Here is a 16,203-nt window from a genome sequence, read left to right as displayed (position 1 = left end):
AGGAAATTGGGGATTTGTAAAAGATTGGAATTGCCAATAGCAACTGACAGCCATATTGGTGCTGTTGTGACTGACAGTCAAAAAAATAAACAGGAACTTTACATTCATACATTCATGTGGACCCATGAGAATTTCTTTGGTTTCTCAGTCTCACTGCTAACTACAGTAAGACAGTCCATGCCTCCTACACCTTTTATATTCTTGCCAATCTTCTTCATCCCACAACCAATGAGTCATCTAACCACCCCCAGCTTTCCCAATGTGATGGGAATAAACAAGGCAGTTTTGTCACATATGGCACCATTAACAGGGATAGCTACTTTCTGGTTTACTAATTGGTAGATATTGAGCAGAACTGCCTACACTTACATAGGGTTATATAGGAAAATTGCACCAAGGAAAGCTTCTTTTAATTTGTCTACAAATTGCACAACTTTGGTAACTTTTTGAAGATAAGATCAGACCAGTTATCCTTTTGTTCATTATCGAGAGAATCAGTGGAGTGAAACAGAGATGAAGAAGCTGACACTGAATGTTTAAAGAAAAATATAACAGCTCCAATAAACTTGTTCTAGCTTTGTGAAGTGAAATTGATTTGATTTGATTTACTTTGCCACATATATTAACATACGCTGAAAAGTATTGTTTCTCGCATACTTTACAGATAAAGCATATCATTCATAGAGAAGGAAAGGAGAAATTGCAAAATGTAGTGGTACAGTCATAACTAGGGTATAGAGAAAGATCAACTCCATACAAATAAGACTTAAATTAACACTGCAATGAAGTCACTGTGAAATTCACCTAGTTGTCACAGTCCAGCGCCTGTTCAGGTCAATTCACCTAACCAGCACATTTTTCAGAAGAAGAAACTTTCTTGAGTTGGTTGGTACGTGACCTCAGACTTTTGTATCTTTTTCCCAACGTAAGAAAATGGAAGAGAGAATGTCGAGAGTGTATGGGACCCTTGAATATGGTAGCTGCTTTTCTGAAGTAGACAAAGTCAATGGATGGAAGGCTGGTTTGCATGATGGACTGGGCTTCGTTCATGACCCTTTGTAGTTTCTTTCAGTTTTGGACAGAGCTGGAGCTCTGCTATGAAGACAGCAAGCTATGATACAACCAGAAAGAATGCTCCTCAGCAATAAAAGCAGCATCTTGTCTGAGACAATATTCTTAGTCAAGGTGGAGACTTGAAAAACCAGTAGAGTGTACCATATCAGTGGAAGTTCTTAATGAACTCTGTGCAGTGTGATTTACCTACGCTGGCGCAGTTGGTGTGGCCGGTATTCATTTCAAGTTCCTAATACCTGCTTTTAGTTGTAATGATCTGGGAGCTGACTGGTTCACTTTTTCGCAGAGATGGCATTCTGAAGCTGGGGATTATAATTCTGTTTGAAGCACAAAGGTTTCTCCAAAAAGAAAGGGGTTTCTAATGAGACAGGGGACTACCTCAGTATTTTGATAATCAGGGAGGTGGGTTGTTGGGACCAGATTATTCGGCTTGAGCTCATGGAATGGAGTAAAATTGTGCCTGGATTTAGAGCTGTACCTAGAACTGGACTTGGGCTCAGAGATGAATATAAGTGCACAAAGGGCCAGGTAAAACTTTATGGTTCCATTCTCCACAAATGATGTACACTCTACAGCTAAAGTAACAGGGCTTTCCACATTCATATCACTTAAATCATTCTAATGACTTGAGGAGAACTGAAGGATTATTCATGATCTATTGGTATTTTTGGATTTCTACTCCAGTCCCTACAGCCAAATGTTTCAAAACCAATGTGATCCTGTGAATTCGTTACTGGTCTGTAAATTATGAAGGAAAATAGGCATTTCCCTCCCTCTCAGAGAAAAAAGAGAATCCAGGATTATCTTAGCTGACCTTTGCTTTCCCACCCATCACTCCAAAGCTGTGTATTTGTTGTAAAACATCCTCATTTTCCCACAGGATATCAAGTGAACATTCTCCCAAACTTCAAATACGAAGCCACAGTTACTTACGGGCAGTCAGTGAGGTCTCAATTAATCGAAGTTTGGACAGCTTGGACCCTGCAGTTCTTCTCGCCTCACCTAAATTCCGCTCCCGCAATGAGAGTTACATGCGAGCCATGAGCACCATCAGTCAAGTAAGTGATCGGTGATAAATCCCAGATCTATGTTTTAAGTCACCTGACTTACTCTGGACTAAATGGTACTTGGTGTAATGTCTGTCTGTAGGTGAGTGAAGTGGAAGTTAATGGACAATTCGAATCTGTTTGCCAGTCAGTCTTTAGTGAACTGGAGTCCCAAGCGGTCGAAGCACTGGATTTGCCCATGCCAGGATGTTTCCGGATGCGAAGCCATAGCTACGTGAGGGCTATCGAACGTGGCTGTTCACAGGACGATGAAAGTTTGTCACTGAGATCAGTATCGCCACCACGAACAACCACTACAGTGAGGACCATCCAAAGCAGTACCAGTAAGTTCTTGGATGATCTCCCTCTATATCTACTGTTTCCATGATGAATGTTGTGGGTGTAGCTAGGCAAGGGAAAATTATGCAAAAAGTACAACATTTTTTTCTCCATTAGTACATTACTTTTCTCCATAATTATTTATAATATTTGAATTTTCAAAATAGCACTTTTTAAGACACAATTGTTCAAAATATCATTACCAGATTGTTAATTTTGGAGAATTGGAGTTACTTCTGCAAGCTTTTGTTCAAAGAATTGGGGGAGCTAGACTCTTCGCAAAATATGTGACTCACATGAATAAGTCCAGTTTAGTGATAATTTACTTGAATAGAAAAACACAGGACCCCACAGATTAGGAAATATTCCAGCCTTCTGTTATTGGAATTTTCTCCCTAATGGCACGTGGACTGCAGCAATTCGAAAAGGCAACTCACCACCACCTTTTCAAGAACAACTAGGGATGGGTAATAAATGCTGGCCAGCCAGTGACGCCCATGTCCCACAAATGAATTTTTAAAATGGATAAGGGTACCAGCAGCAACAAACGCAAAAAATCTAACAGCTGACCCCCTGTATGCCTCCTACCCTCAGCCCCCACTAATTCTTTTAATCAAAAGTGTTTATTCTAGTCTGCAGTTTTATTATTAAATAATAAAAAAATTTTTTTTCTTCTCTAATAGCCTGCACATTCAATAGAATCAGTACTGTCCCACCAAAAGATTTAGTTTATTTCCATTGGAAGTCTGAATACCAGTGTATCAATCCTTAGTGATGATAGACAGTTTCAAGAAGGTGTCAATATTTGTGCTTGTCATAAAGTTGACGATAACAGTTAACCCATTAATCACTGATAGTAATTTCTTAAATTGTCTGAATTGTTTATTTGCTTCAAAAGTTGCAAACTGTGTAGTTTTCTAAAAAATGAAAATTGTGTTAATTAGACAATGCGCTAGAGTGGTGCAAAGAGAAAGACAGCCTAAGAACAACTGGAGTCATTTATTTAAACCTATGTTTAGTCTTTTACTGGTGAAAGGTTAACGAGGCAAGAGTCTGTTGTCTAAAGTTTCAGAACAAAGAGTAAATTCAATAATACTGCTTTCCTGATGTGGCATTTCACTTTGTGGAAAGATGGTTTGCAGAATTGATATTAAGGGGCATATCTTAGTCTGTACTCCAGTTATGAATATTGCATGTCTGGGTGCAGCGTCACTCAATTTATACTCCAACATGCCTTATCTATTCATCTTTTTGCCATAATCTTTAGAAGCATTTTTATAGATATTGTTAACTTGCATGGTTTGATGGAGACCTGGAGTGATCACATTCCCCTATATATTCAACACTAATTTAGAGTGAACTCACAATAGTGCAGAATAAATATTTTAGTCTGCCAGGATGCGCAGAGTAGTGGTGTTTTTCTTCAAATTTGGAAAAATAAATGATTGATAGATTTTTATTCAAGGTGTTATTTGGTGAAAGGAATATTTTCCAAATATTATCTATACTAAGCCATTCCATATCAAGACTAGCATGATTTGTTACAAGATAGTGATTTGTCTACACCTATCACTTCATGCAAGCTTCACAAGAGAATTGTCCACTAGTAAGGTGAGACATTTTAATGTTGCAGAACTTGCATTTTTTTTTTGCTGAACTTGCTTTCTTTCACAAGGTAGAATTTTGACTGCTAGTGGTGCGAGGGAACAGGTTTGAGTATGAGTAGAGACATACAACAAGGAGTAGGATTAAGTCCTTTGGCCCCTCAAGCCTGTTCCACCATTTAATAAGATCATGGTTGATCTGATATTAACTGCAAATCTGCATTCTGCCTACCCCCGATAACCTATGCTTACCAAGAATCTAACTACCTCTACCTTAACAATATTCAAAGGTTCTGGGCAGAATTTCCCAAGTCCCCACCAGCAGGTTCAAAGTTGGCATGAATTTACAGTGGGATCTTCCTCTGGTGCCCACCATGGGACAGGGAAACCCGCTGGAGGGTGGCATCAAATTCATTTGCATCCCACTAATACAGATGAAGGGCCGACTACCTATGCCCAATTCTTTGTATGCCAATGGGAAAACATGTTAATGCGAAACACATCTGGAACAATGTGGCATGCAGATGTTGGTACTCACCTGAACAATGCTGTTCTGCCTCCGAAGTTCAAGATGGAGGTTGATGACAACCCTGGACCCAAGAATACCACAGAAGAGGGTGGAGGGGGGCATATCTACAGGTAGATCTTGCAGATTCAGTGTCCTGGAGGGGATCCCATCTCCCTGCCTCAGAAGGTTCCTGGAAATCCATCCTCTTTCTCAAGAGATCCATCTACCGGTCTCAGAGTGTTCCTGGAGACCCATTTCCATTTTCAGGTGGTCCACATTTCTTCAACAGTAGATCTACGATGTTTCTACCTTTTCAATATGGCACCCATAGAGGCTGACTGACTATGCACCAGTAGACCTGCCCTGTCATGGAATACAACACAAAACACCTTGTTACATAGTTACTAAGGTCAGAATTGGAAAATTTGGTGTGTTTTACTGCCAGCCTTTGCAGCGGGAAACACTCCGCATTCCTACATCTGTCACAGGCCTTGGCCCCCAAATGGGAGAATTTTATGTTCTGTTTCTACCGCCTTTTCAGAAATAGAATTACAAAGACTCATAACTCTCAGAGAAAAAAAAATTACCTCATCTTTTTGAATGGGTGACCCTTATTTTTAAACTGTAACCACTAGTTCTAGATTCTCCCACAAGAGGAAATATCCTCTCCACATCCACCCTGCCAAGACCCCTCAGGATCTTAAAGGTTTCAAACAAGTCATCTCTTAATCTTCTGAACTCCAGCGGATACAAGCCTAACCTGTCTAACCTTTCCTCTTGAGATAATCTGTCCATTTCAGGTATTAGTCTGGTAAACCTTGTCAGAACTTCTATCTATGCATTTACATCCTTCCTTAAATAAGGTGACTAATACTGTACACAGTGCTCCAGATATGGTATCACTAATACTCTGTATAACTAAACTATAATCTCCATACAATTGTCATTAATTTCCCTCGCAATAAATGTTAATATTGTAAAGCTTTCCTAATTACTTGCTGTACCTGCATACCAGTCTTTTGTGATTCATGCACTAAGACGGTCAGACCACTCTACATCTTAGAGCTCTACCATACAGATAATATGCTTCTCTTTTATTCTTCCTCCTAAAATGGGCAATTGCGTGTTTTCCCACATTATACTCCATTTGCCAGATCTTTGTCCACTCATTTAACTTATCTATGTCTTTTTACAGCCTCCTTTAGCCCTCTTCATTATCTATCTTTATGTCATCAGCAATTTGGCAACCATCCCATGCATCCTTTCATCCAAGTGATTTAGACAAATTATACACAGTTGTGATTTGAGCACTAATCCCTGTAGCACACCTGAAAAAGACTCATTTATACGTACTCTCTGCTTCCTGTTAGCTAGCCACTCTTCTACTTATGTCGATGTGATATCCCCTATACATGAGATTTTATTTTCCACAATAACTTTTGTTATTGCACTTTATCAAATGTCTTCTGGAAATCTAAACATATTTTATCTACTGGTTCCTCTTTATCCACAAAACATGTTACTTCCTTAAAGAATGCTAATTGGTTAAACCTGACTTCACAAAACCATGTTGACTTTGCCTGATAACCTTTAACTTATCCAAGTGCCCTGCTATATCTCCTTTAAATACAGCTTCTAGCATTTTCTTTTTGACAAATGTTAAGCTAGTTGGTCTGTAGTTTCCAGATTTCAATCTCCCTTCTTTTTTGAGTAATGGGATAATGGGAATTAAAGCCCTGGAAAATGCTAGCAAGTTGGGAACCCAACATGATCCTTCCCACTTTTTTTTACCAGAGCACGATTGGAGATAATTGGCATCCCCCATCCCATGGAATTGTCAAGTAAGTAACTTAAATATTTAAGTTGTCAATCAATTGTGGATCTAACTCAGCAGTCCATAATTATCCGGGTTCTCTGAGCTGTGTGAAACTTGCCAAGGTCAGCAAGTTGGGAGTGCAGTGGGGAGCCATTGTTCAATTAAACTGATGGAACTGCAAGGCTTCAAACAGTGCAGTTGCCTCTGTGAGAGACTTGTGATCACAGCACTTGTTCAGAGAGCTAGATTTCACTGCTTCAAGGACAATTCCAACTTTTGGAAGTCATTTTATCTGCTGAGGACTTTACTCATGTTGATCTGACCTTCTCTGCTGTCGGCTTTCACTGCAGCATGAGAGCAATATGTAACTCTACCTTTGATCTCTGATGAAGAACAAGAGATCCACAACAGCAAAAGCACTATCAGCAGCAGTACCATCATGCAGCACCCTTCTCCTCAGTGAAATGTAACTCCACTGGGCAGAGGGGATGGACTCAGAGATTCAGCTCAAAGGAAATGAAACGCCAATACAAGTTCCACAGACAGAAGATCCATTTTCCCATATGTCAGATTCCTGCGCCAGGTCATTGCTGACATCTGAACCTCCAGGGGCATGTAACATAGATGCTAACCCTGCCAGAATGGCCAGGGATGTCCTGGAATCAACATCAATCTCTCATTGTCCAAAGGAAACCTTTCAGGAGATTTTAAAACAATATTCCATTGACATTATTGGGCCCATTTGGTCCACAAGCATCATCATCCCCTTGACCAGAGAGGAGGGCCTCCAGTGCTGACTGGGAAATGTCAGCACTCTATTCCTGCCTTGGCAGAGAGCAAAGAACTGGATGGAGAGCAGACTCTCAGGGGACACTGGGGCCAGTGGGTGAGAGGAGAGAACAATCCGGTGGCATGACTTATCAAGCGAAACGACAGAAATTGAGGTAAAGGGAGAGAATGGATATTGTTGTGATATAGAGTGAGTAGCAGCTCAGAGATTTTATTGTCACTGATGTTCCCAATATCTTATCCAAATATTATGCGTCAACAGCAGTGGGAAGGAATGGGGCAGGATTTGTATTTTTTTCTGTTTGTACAGGCAACTCATAACTCGATAATGCCAACTGCCAGCTCTCTGTGATGTGACTTCCCCAAAGTCTCTCAGAATACGTCCAGCTTGAATCAACAAATTTCACAAGTAGAACTGGTGGAATGAATGAGCATGCATTGCCAGTGGCTATCACCAAGGGTTCTCTGCCCCTCCTGACTGTTGTGTGCACTCTTTTTCTGTGAGGAAAGATCTTTAAGATCTTTGAAAGATGAGGCAATAGCAACGTTTGTTGAGGGTGACACTGAGAGATGGATGAAAGATGTCAATAAGATGTAGGAATGTGTGTGCTGTCTAGTTAGATGGGCATGTGAGGAGCTGCCTGGAGAGGGAAGAATGAATGGAGCTGTTGTTCTGATTCGTACCGTGCAGGAGAATGCTGAGGAGGTCAGAATGTGGGAATTGGTGCCTGAAAATAAGACATCACTCAGCTTTTCTGCCCTCATGAGGCAACTCTGCCTCGTGGGGAACTGCATCCAAGTTTGAAATGTGAGACTCTTGCTGCTCACTTCCTCGGACACTTTTATGCACACCTGCTTACTTTGAAAAGCTGGACACTTCCTCCCAGCTGTGGAAACAGCCCTCACTTTGGTCCATCAGATTCTGCAGCAGTAACTTGATTTGATTTATTATTGTCACATGTATTAACATACAGTGAAGAGTATTGTTTCTTGCATGCTATACTGACAAAACTTACTGTTCATAGAGAAGGAAACGAAAGAGTGCAGAATGTAGTGTTACAGTCGTAGATAAGGTGTAGAGAAAGATCAACTTAATGCAAGGTAAGTCATTCAAAAGTTTGACGGCAGCAGGGAAGAAGCTGTTCTTGAGTCGGTTGGTATGTGACCTCAGACTTTTGTATCTTTTTCCCAAAGGAAGAAGGTGGAAGAGAGAATGTCCAGGGTGCGGGGGTCGCAAATAATGCTGGCTGCTTTGCCAAGGCAGCGGGAAGTGTAGACAGAGTCAGTGGAAGGGAGACTGGTTTGCGTGATGGAATGGGCTACATTCAAGACCTTTTGTAGTTCCTTGCGGTCTTGGGCAGAGCAGGAGCCATACCAAGTTGTGATACAACCGGAAAGAATGCTTTCTACGATGCATCTGTAAAAGTTGGCGAGAGTCATAGCTGATACAGAGGGAAGTGCCGGGGCTCAGGCCACAGAATTTGGAGATAAGTTTCATGGGAATAATAGTGTTGAAGGTTGAGCTGTAGTCAATAAATAGGAGTCTGACATAGGTGTCCTTGTTATCTAGGTGTTCCAGGGTTGAATGCAGCACCAGGGAGACGGTGTCTGCTGTGGATCTATTGCAGTGGGAGGCAAACTGTAGTAAATCCAGGGAAGAGTCAGATATCTAGGGGGAGGAGGCACCTTCTCACACCTCTTTTCCATTTCTGTGATTGAAGAAGCCTCAAAAAGTAATAGTGAATACCTTATCACTGTTATTGGTTGGGAAACCCAGAACTGACAAGCTAATGCTATGTCTGAGTCACAGAGCAAATGCTTCCTGATCTGTAGCTTTCTCAGGTTGACGTAAAAAATCACACAACATTATTTCAAAGAGTAAGATGGCTACATCCATCATCCTCAATCAGCATCACTAACAACAGATTTACTCAGCTTTATCTCATTGCTATTTATGTGAGCTTGGTGCGCATAAATTGGCTGCTGCATTTCCTTCAATACAATAGTGACTACACCTCTGAAGTACTTCATTACCTGCGAATTGCTTTGGCATGTCCTGAGGTCATGAAAGGCCCTGTATTAAGGTAGTCTGTCTTCATTCTTGTCAAATATTCAGGACGGTTTGTTTAATTTTGGAGGTGAAGATACTTCAGTTCTAAAATTAAACAAAGTTTGTGAAAGAGAGGCATATTGCTGCCAGGAATTCACAAATGTAATTGAGCGCATTGAATTCTAAACCAAGCAGAGTGAAGTACAAGTTGAGGCACAGTGTTCATAATCTCTGCAAATATTTCAGGAGAAGCTGCACTCACAGCTGCCAAAGAGCGCACTCTGCTGTATCGTTCCTTGGAATGCAACAGTTCACTTAGTTCTAGTTCCTGATAATTGTTCTTTGAACTCAGGTCTTTGTCTGAATTTGGCTTATCCTCCGCATCAGTGAATTAATTTTAAATCATCAACCATGTTCAGAGTCCTCCTTGCACAGCTGGTTCCTGATAAACGCATCACTTGTTGCCAAGAAACCTTCTGTTTTAATCAGGATTCATTGTAACGTGGCTGCTTGAATCATTCAACCATTCACAGAGTAGAACACTGGGCTGCCTGTATTTTGAGTGTTGTTGAGAGAGATAATTGGGGAAAGCTTCAATGTATGGAGCAAGATTAATTATTGTGCTTGGATTAGCTCTGTGCAATGGAGAGAGTGAGAAGGTTTTAACCCATATTGTCAACTAATAGGAAGCAATTTGGTCCATTGGGATTCTATACAATTAGAATAAATGGAGAGGATTTGGATTCTTTTAGATTAGCTACGTGGAGAGTGAATAGAAACAATTCAGTTTATTTGAATTTGATAGAAGTGGTTTATTCCTTGAGGATTTAGTGTTTTTCATTTGACAACAAAAGCAATTTGCATTTATGTGGTGCCTTTAATGTTGAAACATGAGCATTTCACAGAGATATAATGAAAATGAGACATAGAAAAAGAGGTTAGGATGAAACATGGGAACCAACAGGATATTATCCACTTCAGCATGTTCTATCACTCTGTGAGATTGTGGCTGAACTGTGACTCAATTTCTGGGTGGCACAGTGGTTAGCACTGCTGCCTCACAGTGCTAAGGACCTGGGTTTGATTCCCAGCTTGGGTCATTGTGCAGAATCTGCACGTTCTCCCCATGTCTGCGTGCATTTCCTTCGGGTGCTCTATTTATTTAATGTTTATTTATTAGTGTCTCGAGTAGGCCTACATTAATGCTGCAATAAAGTTACTGTGAAAATTCCCAAACTGTCATACTCCGGCACCTGTTCAGGTACACTAAGGGAGATTTTAGCAAGGCCAATGCACATAACCAGAATGCTTTTCGGACTGCGGGAGGAAACCGGACCACCCGGAGAAAACCCTCACAGTTACAGGGAGAACGTGCAGATTCCACACAGACATTAACCCAAGCCAGGAATCAAACCCGGGTCCCTGGAGCTATAAGGCAGCAGCATTAACCACTGTGCTACCATGCTGCCCACAGTCCGAAAGATGTGCTGGTTAGGTGCATTGGCCATGCTAAATTCTCTCTCAGTGTACCCGAACAGATGTTGGAGCATGGTGACTAGGGGATTCTCACAGTAACTTCTTTGCAGTGTTAATGTAAACCTACTTGTGACACTAATAAATAAATTTAAACTCCTATTTACTTGACTTTGCCTAAAGTTCCTTAATACATTCAGTTAGCAAGCTTCTATCAATCAGATTTAAAATTAACAACTAACCGAGCAGAAAAAAGTTCCAAACATCTACCCTTTATATTTCCTGATTTCATTCCTGAAAGATCTGGCTCTAATTTTTAAACTTTGCCCCATAATCCTAAAGTTCCCAACCAGCAGAAATGGTTTCTATCTACCCTGTCTGTTTCCCTTAATAATTTAAGAACTTTGATCAATTTTTATCACTGTAGTGGCACGGTAGTACAATGGTTAGTAATTCTGGCCTTGAGTGACTGCTTGTGTTGAGATTGCACCTTCTCCCTGTATCTGCATGGGTTTCCTCCTGGTGTTCCAATTTCCTCTCACAGTCCAAAGATCTGCACGTTAGGTGGATTTGACATGATAAATTGCCCTTTAGTGTCCCAAGATATGTAGTGGATTAGTCATGACAACTGGGGTTGTGGGGTTACAAGGTAGATGGCCTGGGTAAGTTACTCACTCAGAGAGTCAGTGCAGACTCAATGGGCTGAGTAGCCTCCATCTGTACTGTAGAGATTCACTGATTCTAAATTTCAGATAAAAAACCCTAGATTGTGTAATTTCCTCTTATAATTTAACTCTTGGAGTCTAGGTATCTTTCAAATAAACCTATGCTGCACTCCCTTCAAGACCAGTATATTCTTCCTAAGTCTTGATGTCCAGAACTACTCACAGTACTCCAGACATAGTCTGACCAGGACATTGAACAGCTGAAGCATGACATTATACCGCTTTGTACTCCCGTCCTATAAAAATAAGTATTCCATTAGTCTTTTTGCTTATTTGCTGTACCTGGTCATAATGTTTTAATGATCTATGTACTCCAAAGTCTCTTTGGACCTCTACTGTTTGTAGCTTTTTATGATTTAGAAAGTACTTCATTCTGTGATTTTTCTCTTGAGGGTTGAACTCAGATTTGCATCAATTGAAACCAGTTTGTTACATTTACAATCTATTAGCATCACTTTGTAATTATACCCTTCCATATATACTACTTGCAATGCCACCTATCTTTGTGTCATTGGCAAATCTGGTAATGTGGCGGCTTATAATGTCATCTAAGTTTTTGATAAATACGGTGAATAGTTGAGGCAACGAAACTGTGGGACACCATTAGCCAAATTCTGCCATGTAGACTCATACTCCCCCACCCCCTGCCCCATTATCTCTTCTATCTCCTGCCATTTAGCCAATTTCTTTACCATGTAAGTAATTTGAATTTCACTGAGCTTCAACTTTAAAGAACAGTTTCTTGTGAGGGACTTAATAAATTGTTTTCTTGAAGCCCATATAAATAACATCCATAGACATTCCCCTGTCCACTACTATAGTCACCGCTTCAAAAAGTTCAATCAGATTCATCAGTCATGACCTACCCTTTATAACTCATGCTGGCTCTTTCTAATCAGCTGAAAAATTTCAAGATGTTCAGTCATCTTATCTGTAATTATAGTCTCTGGTAATTTCCTGACAACAGATGTTAGGCTAATTGGTCTATAATTTCCTGGTTTCCCTCTCTCACCTTTCTTGAGTAGCTGAGTGACATGCATAATTTTCTGATCAAAAGGAACAGTTCCTGAATAGATGGAGTTCAATCAGCCAAGGATTGTTCAGATGTGGATCTTAAAGGAGAAGGAGGTGGAAAAGCAGAAATATTTGGAGAGTGTTCCAAATTCTGGACTATACAAGATTTGATTTGATTTGATTTATTATTGTCACATGTATTAGTATACAGTGAAAAGTATTGTTTCTTGCGCACTGTATAGACAAAACATATCGTTCATAGAAAAGAAAAGGAGAGAGTGCAGAATATGATGTTACAGTCACAGATAAGGAATAAAAAAGATCAACTTAACAAGAGGTAGGTCCATTCAAAAGTCTGACGGCAGCAGGGAAGAAGCTGTTCTTGAGTCGGTTGGTACGTGACCTCAGATTTCTGTATCTTTTTCTCAATAGAAGAAGGTACAAGAGAGTATGTTCAGGGTGCGTGGGGTCCTTGATTATGCTGGCTGCTTTTCTGAGGTAGCGAAAAGTGTTGACGGAGTCAATGAATGGGAAGTTTATTTGCTTGATGGATTGGGCTATATTCACGATCCTTTGTAGTTTCTTGCAGTCTTGGGCAGAGCAGGAGCCATACCAAGCTGTGATACAACCAGAAAGAACTCTTATGGCTATGTTTTAAAGTGTGTCTTTCAATTTGAACTAATATAGAATGTTCTGGATAGGAGGCGAAGTGGGTGGGGATGGTGGTAGTCATTCTAACCTCTGCCCAAAGACCAGTCCATGTGATCTGGTTTTCAAGTGGAAAGAAACACAAACTGAAACCAGCTGAAAACTAATTTTCACACCTTGACATCGAAAAGGAGACAGCTGCTTTTTAGAGACCGAGATATGTGGAAGGAAAGAGGAAGAAACTAGCTGCTGCTGTGAGGAGCAAAGTTGTCTTTGTGTTAAAACTAAGTTAACTTCTTGTAAAAGTTGGTTTTCTATTTGAAAGAGAGGGGACAGGACTTTTGGAGATTTAAGCAACAAGGTGTGGTTGATGTGGGTATTGGTGCAGCACAATGGCACTGTGCATAGCACAGTGATTAGCACTGCTGCCTCACAGCGCAAGGGACTTGGGTTCAATTCCTGGCTTGGGTCACTGTCTGTGTGGAGTTTGCATATTCTCCTCGTATCTGTGTGGGTTTCCTCCAGGTGCTCCGTTTTCCTCCCACAATCCAAAGATGTGCAGATTAGGTGTATTGGCCGTGTTAAATTGTCCCTCAGTGTACCCAAATAGGTGCCGAGTGTGGCGACTAGAGGATTTTCACGGTAACTTCATTGCAGTGTGAATCTAAGCCTACTTGTGACTAATAAATTAACTTTAAACTTTTCTGCTGGTGAAAGTCAGTTCTGGAATCCTTGGTAACAATTTTCAAAGGACACTGGAAGATAAACCTGATGTGACAGGAAGAAGTGGACCAGTTGGAAGGTTTGGAATAGCTTAGGGCTTAATCTTATATTCTTACTCATCAGAGATATGGGTGATACGCAGCAAAAGAAGTTATAAGATATGTCACAGTTGCATGAAATAGTTAATACACAGTTTGGCATATCAGTTTGATCTGTGTTGATCTATGTTTAATACCGTAAAGGTCTTGAAACTGATCCTATGGTTATGTCTGTTTGTTGCTAGTAAATTCACCTCTTTTAATAAGTTACAGGTCTCTACAGGAATCGTTACAAGAGGGATTGCCACATAACTATGTCTGTGCTAATAATCTGTGATCTGTTGTTAGCTGGTCAGTGTTCAAAGTGTATGTCGTACAGTTGAATTTATATCCTGGAATTATTACACTCAAGTCTGTCTGCAATCTCAGGTCAATGTAAAAATCACTGTGGCACCATTTAAAGAAGAGCAAGGGGGATTTCCTGGTGTCCTGGCCAATATTAATTCATCATACATAGAACGAAGAACAGGTTATTAATCTCATTGCTGTTTTGAATATCATGTTGTGCTGGGACAGAAGCATTTGCATTGTGGTAATGTCACAACACCACTGGATTGGATTTTATGGGGTGGGCACAGATTGTTCACCCCATCAATTAAAAAAACAGTCAGAAACAGCAATAACCCACTGCAGTCAGGAACAAGGGAAGTATAGGACTGCCACACCTCATTCAGAAAAAGTCTTGTCCTCAGCTGCTGTCAGCCAATTTGATTAGCCAGAAGCTCTTGCAGTCATAGTTGTGCCAGAACTCAGTAGTGGGTACTGCTGGGACTGCAAGAAGGCCTTAGCTGTAGGCCCCAATGGATCCTGGACTACCAGATGTTAGCAGGGAGGGATTGGAAGACTGGGGATGTGAGTTTTGCAGTGCAGGCGGGAAGGAAGAGGAGTTGCAATCATCAGTGGGTGGGGGGAGAAGGGGACAATGAGCTAGGAGCACCTCCTCTTCAGAGATAGTTTCGCTCTTCCTTCCCACCCTATAAAAACAATTTTTTGAAAGAATGGGCTGCCCACTCCCATTTGCCTATCTAAGCCAGCTGTGTAATGGTGTGGGCAGCATAACATTGATGTCAATTGGCTTATAAACCAGCTCAATTGACCTTTAATTATTTATTTATATATGGTGATAAGCTTTAAGTATTGCCAGTCAACTGAAATGGGACTGAAAAATAATTATTATATATAGTGTCATTCCTTTGGGTTTTGATTGATCTTGTAGAATTAAAATGTTTAAAGTTTAGTCTTTTTCTTTGAAAGTCTCCTTTTCCCTTTGTCTCTTTTTATTTCTTTCTCTTAATCTAAATTTTTTCCTTCACTTTATCATTCTATACTTGACATTGAATGAATCTATTTTAATTTAATTTTCCTTCCTTACCCCTAATTTTAAAACCCTTCAAGCTGATTGGTTAAGGAGATATAGAAGATAGGAGCAGGAGGAGGCCATTTGGCCCTTCGAGCCTGCTCCACCATTCATTACAATCATGGCTGATCGTCCACCTCAATAGCCTAATCTGCTTACTCCCCATAACCTTTGGTCCCATTCACCCCAAGTGCTATATCTAACTGTCTCTTGAATACATTCAATATTTTGGCGTCAACTACTTCCTGTTATAATGAATTCCATAGGCTCATTAGTCTTTGGGTGAAGAAATATCTCCTCACCTCTGTCCAAAATGATCTATCCCAAATCCTCAAACTGTGACCCCTGATTCTGGGCTCTCCCACCATTGGGACTATCCTCCCTGCATCTACCCTATCGTCCTGTTAGAATAAGTCTCTATGAGATCCCTCCTCATTCGTCTGAACTCCAGCAAAAATAATCCTAACCTAATCAATCTCTCCCCATACATCAGTCCCGCCATCCCCAGAATCAGTTGGTTGCCCTGTTCACTCTGAGATATCCAGTTTTACTCACTGTACTGTTATCATATCTGTTATATATTTAAGTGGTTATATCATTGCTTTAAGAGCTGGTCAGTGGATTTGATGGTGATGTTACTAGGGTGTTTCACAAGCTGCTATTTATTTTCATTTTCTGTTCTGTGTAGAGGACATCTCTTTCAATAAACCTGTTAGGCCCTATTTGACCATTTTGATTCTAAGTGCTGGGCGGACTTGAAACTGGGAGAGTTTCAGATCCAACTTTTAGACCTGTTCTCAGGCGCCGCCATACGCACTCTGCCTGCAAAAATATCAGCAATTCTAAATTGCACTGCACAAGTGTGTCACATTGAATCTACAGGTGCAAACCAAGTCTTTTTCTTTTTGTTTGAAGCCCACAACCTCTAACATTGGACAT

General features: G+C 40.6%; 1 protein-coding gene across 9 annotated transcripts in view; it reads left to right on the top strand.

Annotated features, from left to right (window-relative positions):
• The window catches only part of dlgap1a (discs, large (Drosophila) homolog-associated protein 1a), a 654,490-nt gene that overhangs the window by 491,238 nt on the left and 147,049 nt on the right, over positions 1 to 16,203 (top strand). For 8 of the 9 annotated variants that reach the window (XM_080194324.1, XM_080194322.1, XM_080194325.1 and 5 more), the window contains 2 exons: positions 1,955 to 2,132; positions 2,224 to 2,464. In XM_080194324.1, the coding sequence (XP_080050450.1) occupies positions 1,955 to 2,132; positions 2,224 to 2,464 (419 nt within the window). The remainder of the gene's footprint in view (positions 1 to 1,954; positions 2,133 to 2,223; positions 2,465 to 16,203) is intronic. The other variant, XM_080194328.1, reaches the window with a different exon arrangement.

Source organism: Carcharhinus amblyrhynchos, chromosome 8 (genome assembly GCF_965287045.1).
Source record: "Carcharhinus amblyrhynchos chromosome 8, sCarAmb.v2.hapA, whole genome shotgun sequence".
Lineage (NCBI taxonomy): Eukaryota > Metazoa > Chordata > Chondrichthyes > Carcharhiniformes > Carcharhinidae > Carcharhinus > Carcharhinus amblyrhynchos.
This window is presented reverse-complemented; position numbering and strand designations above follow the sequence as displayed.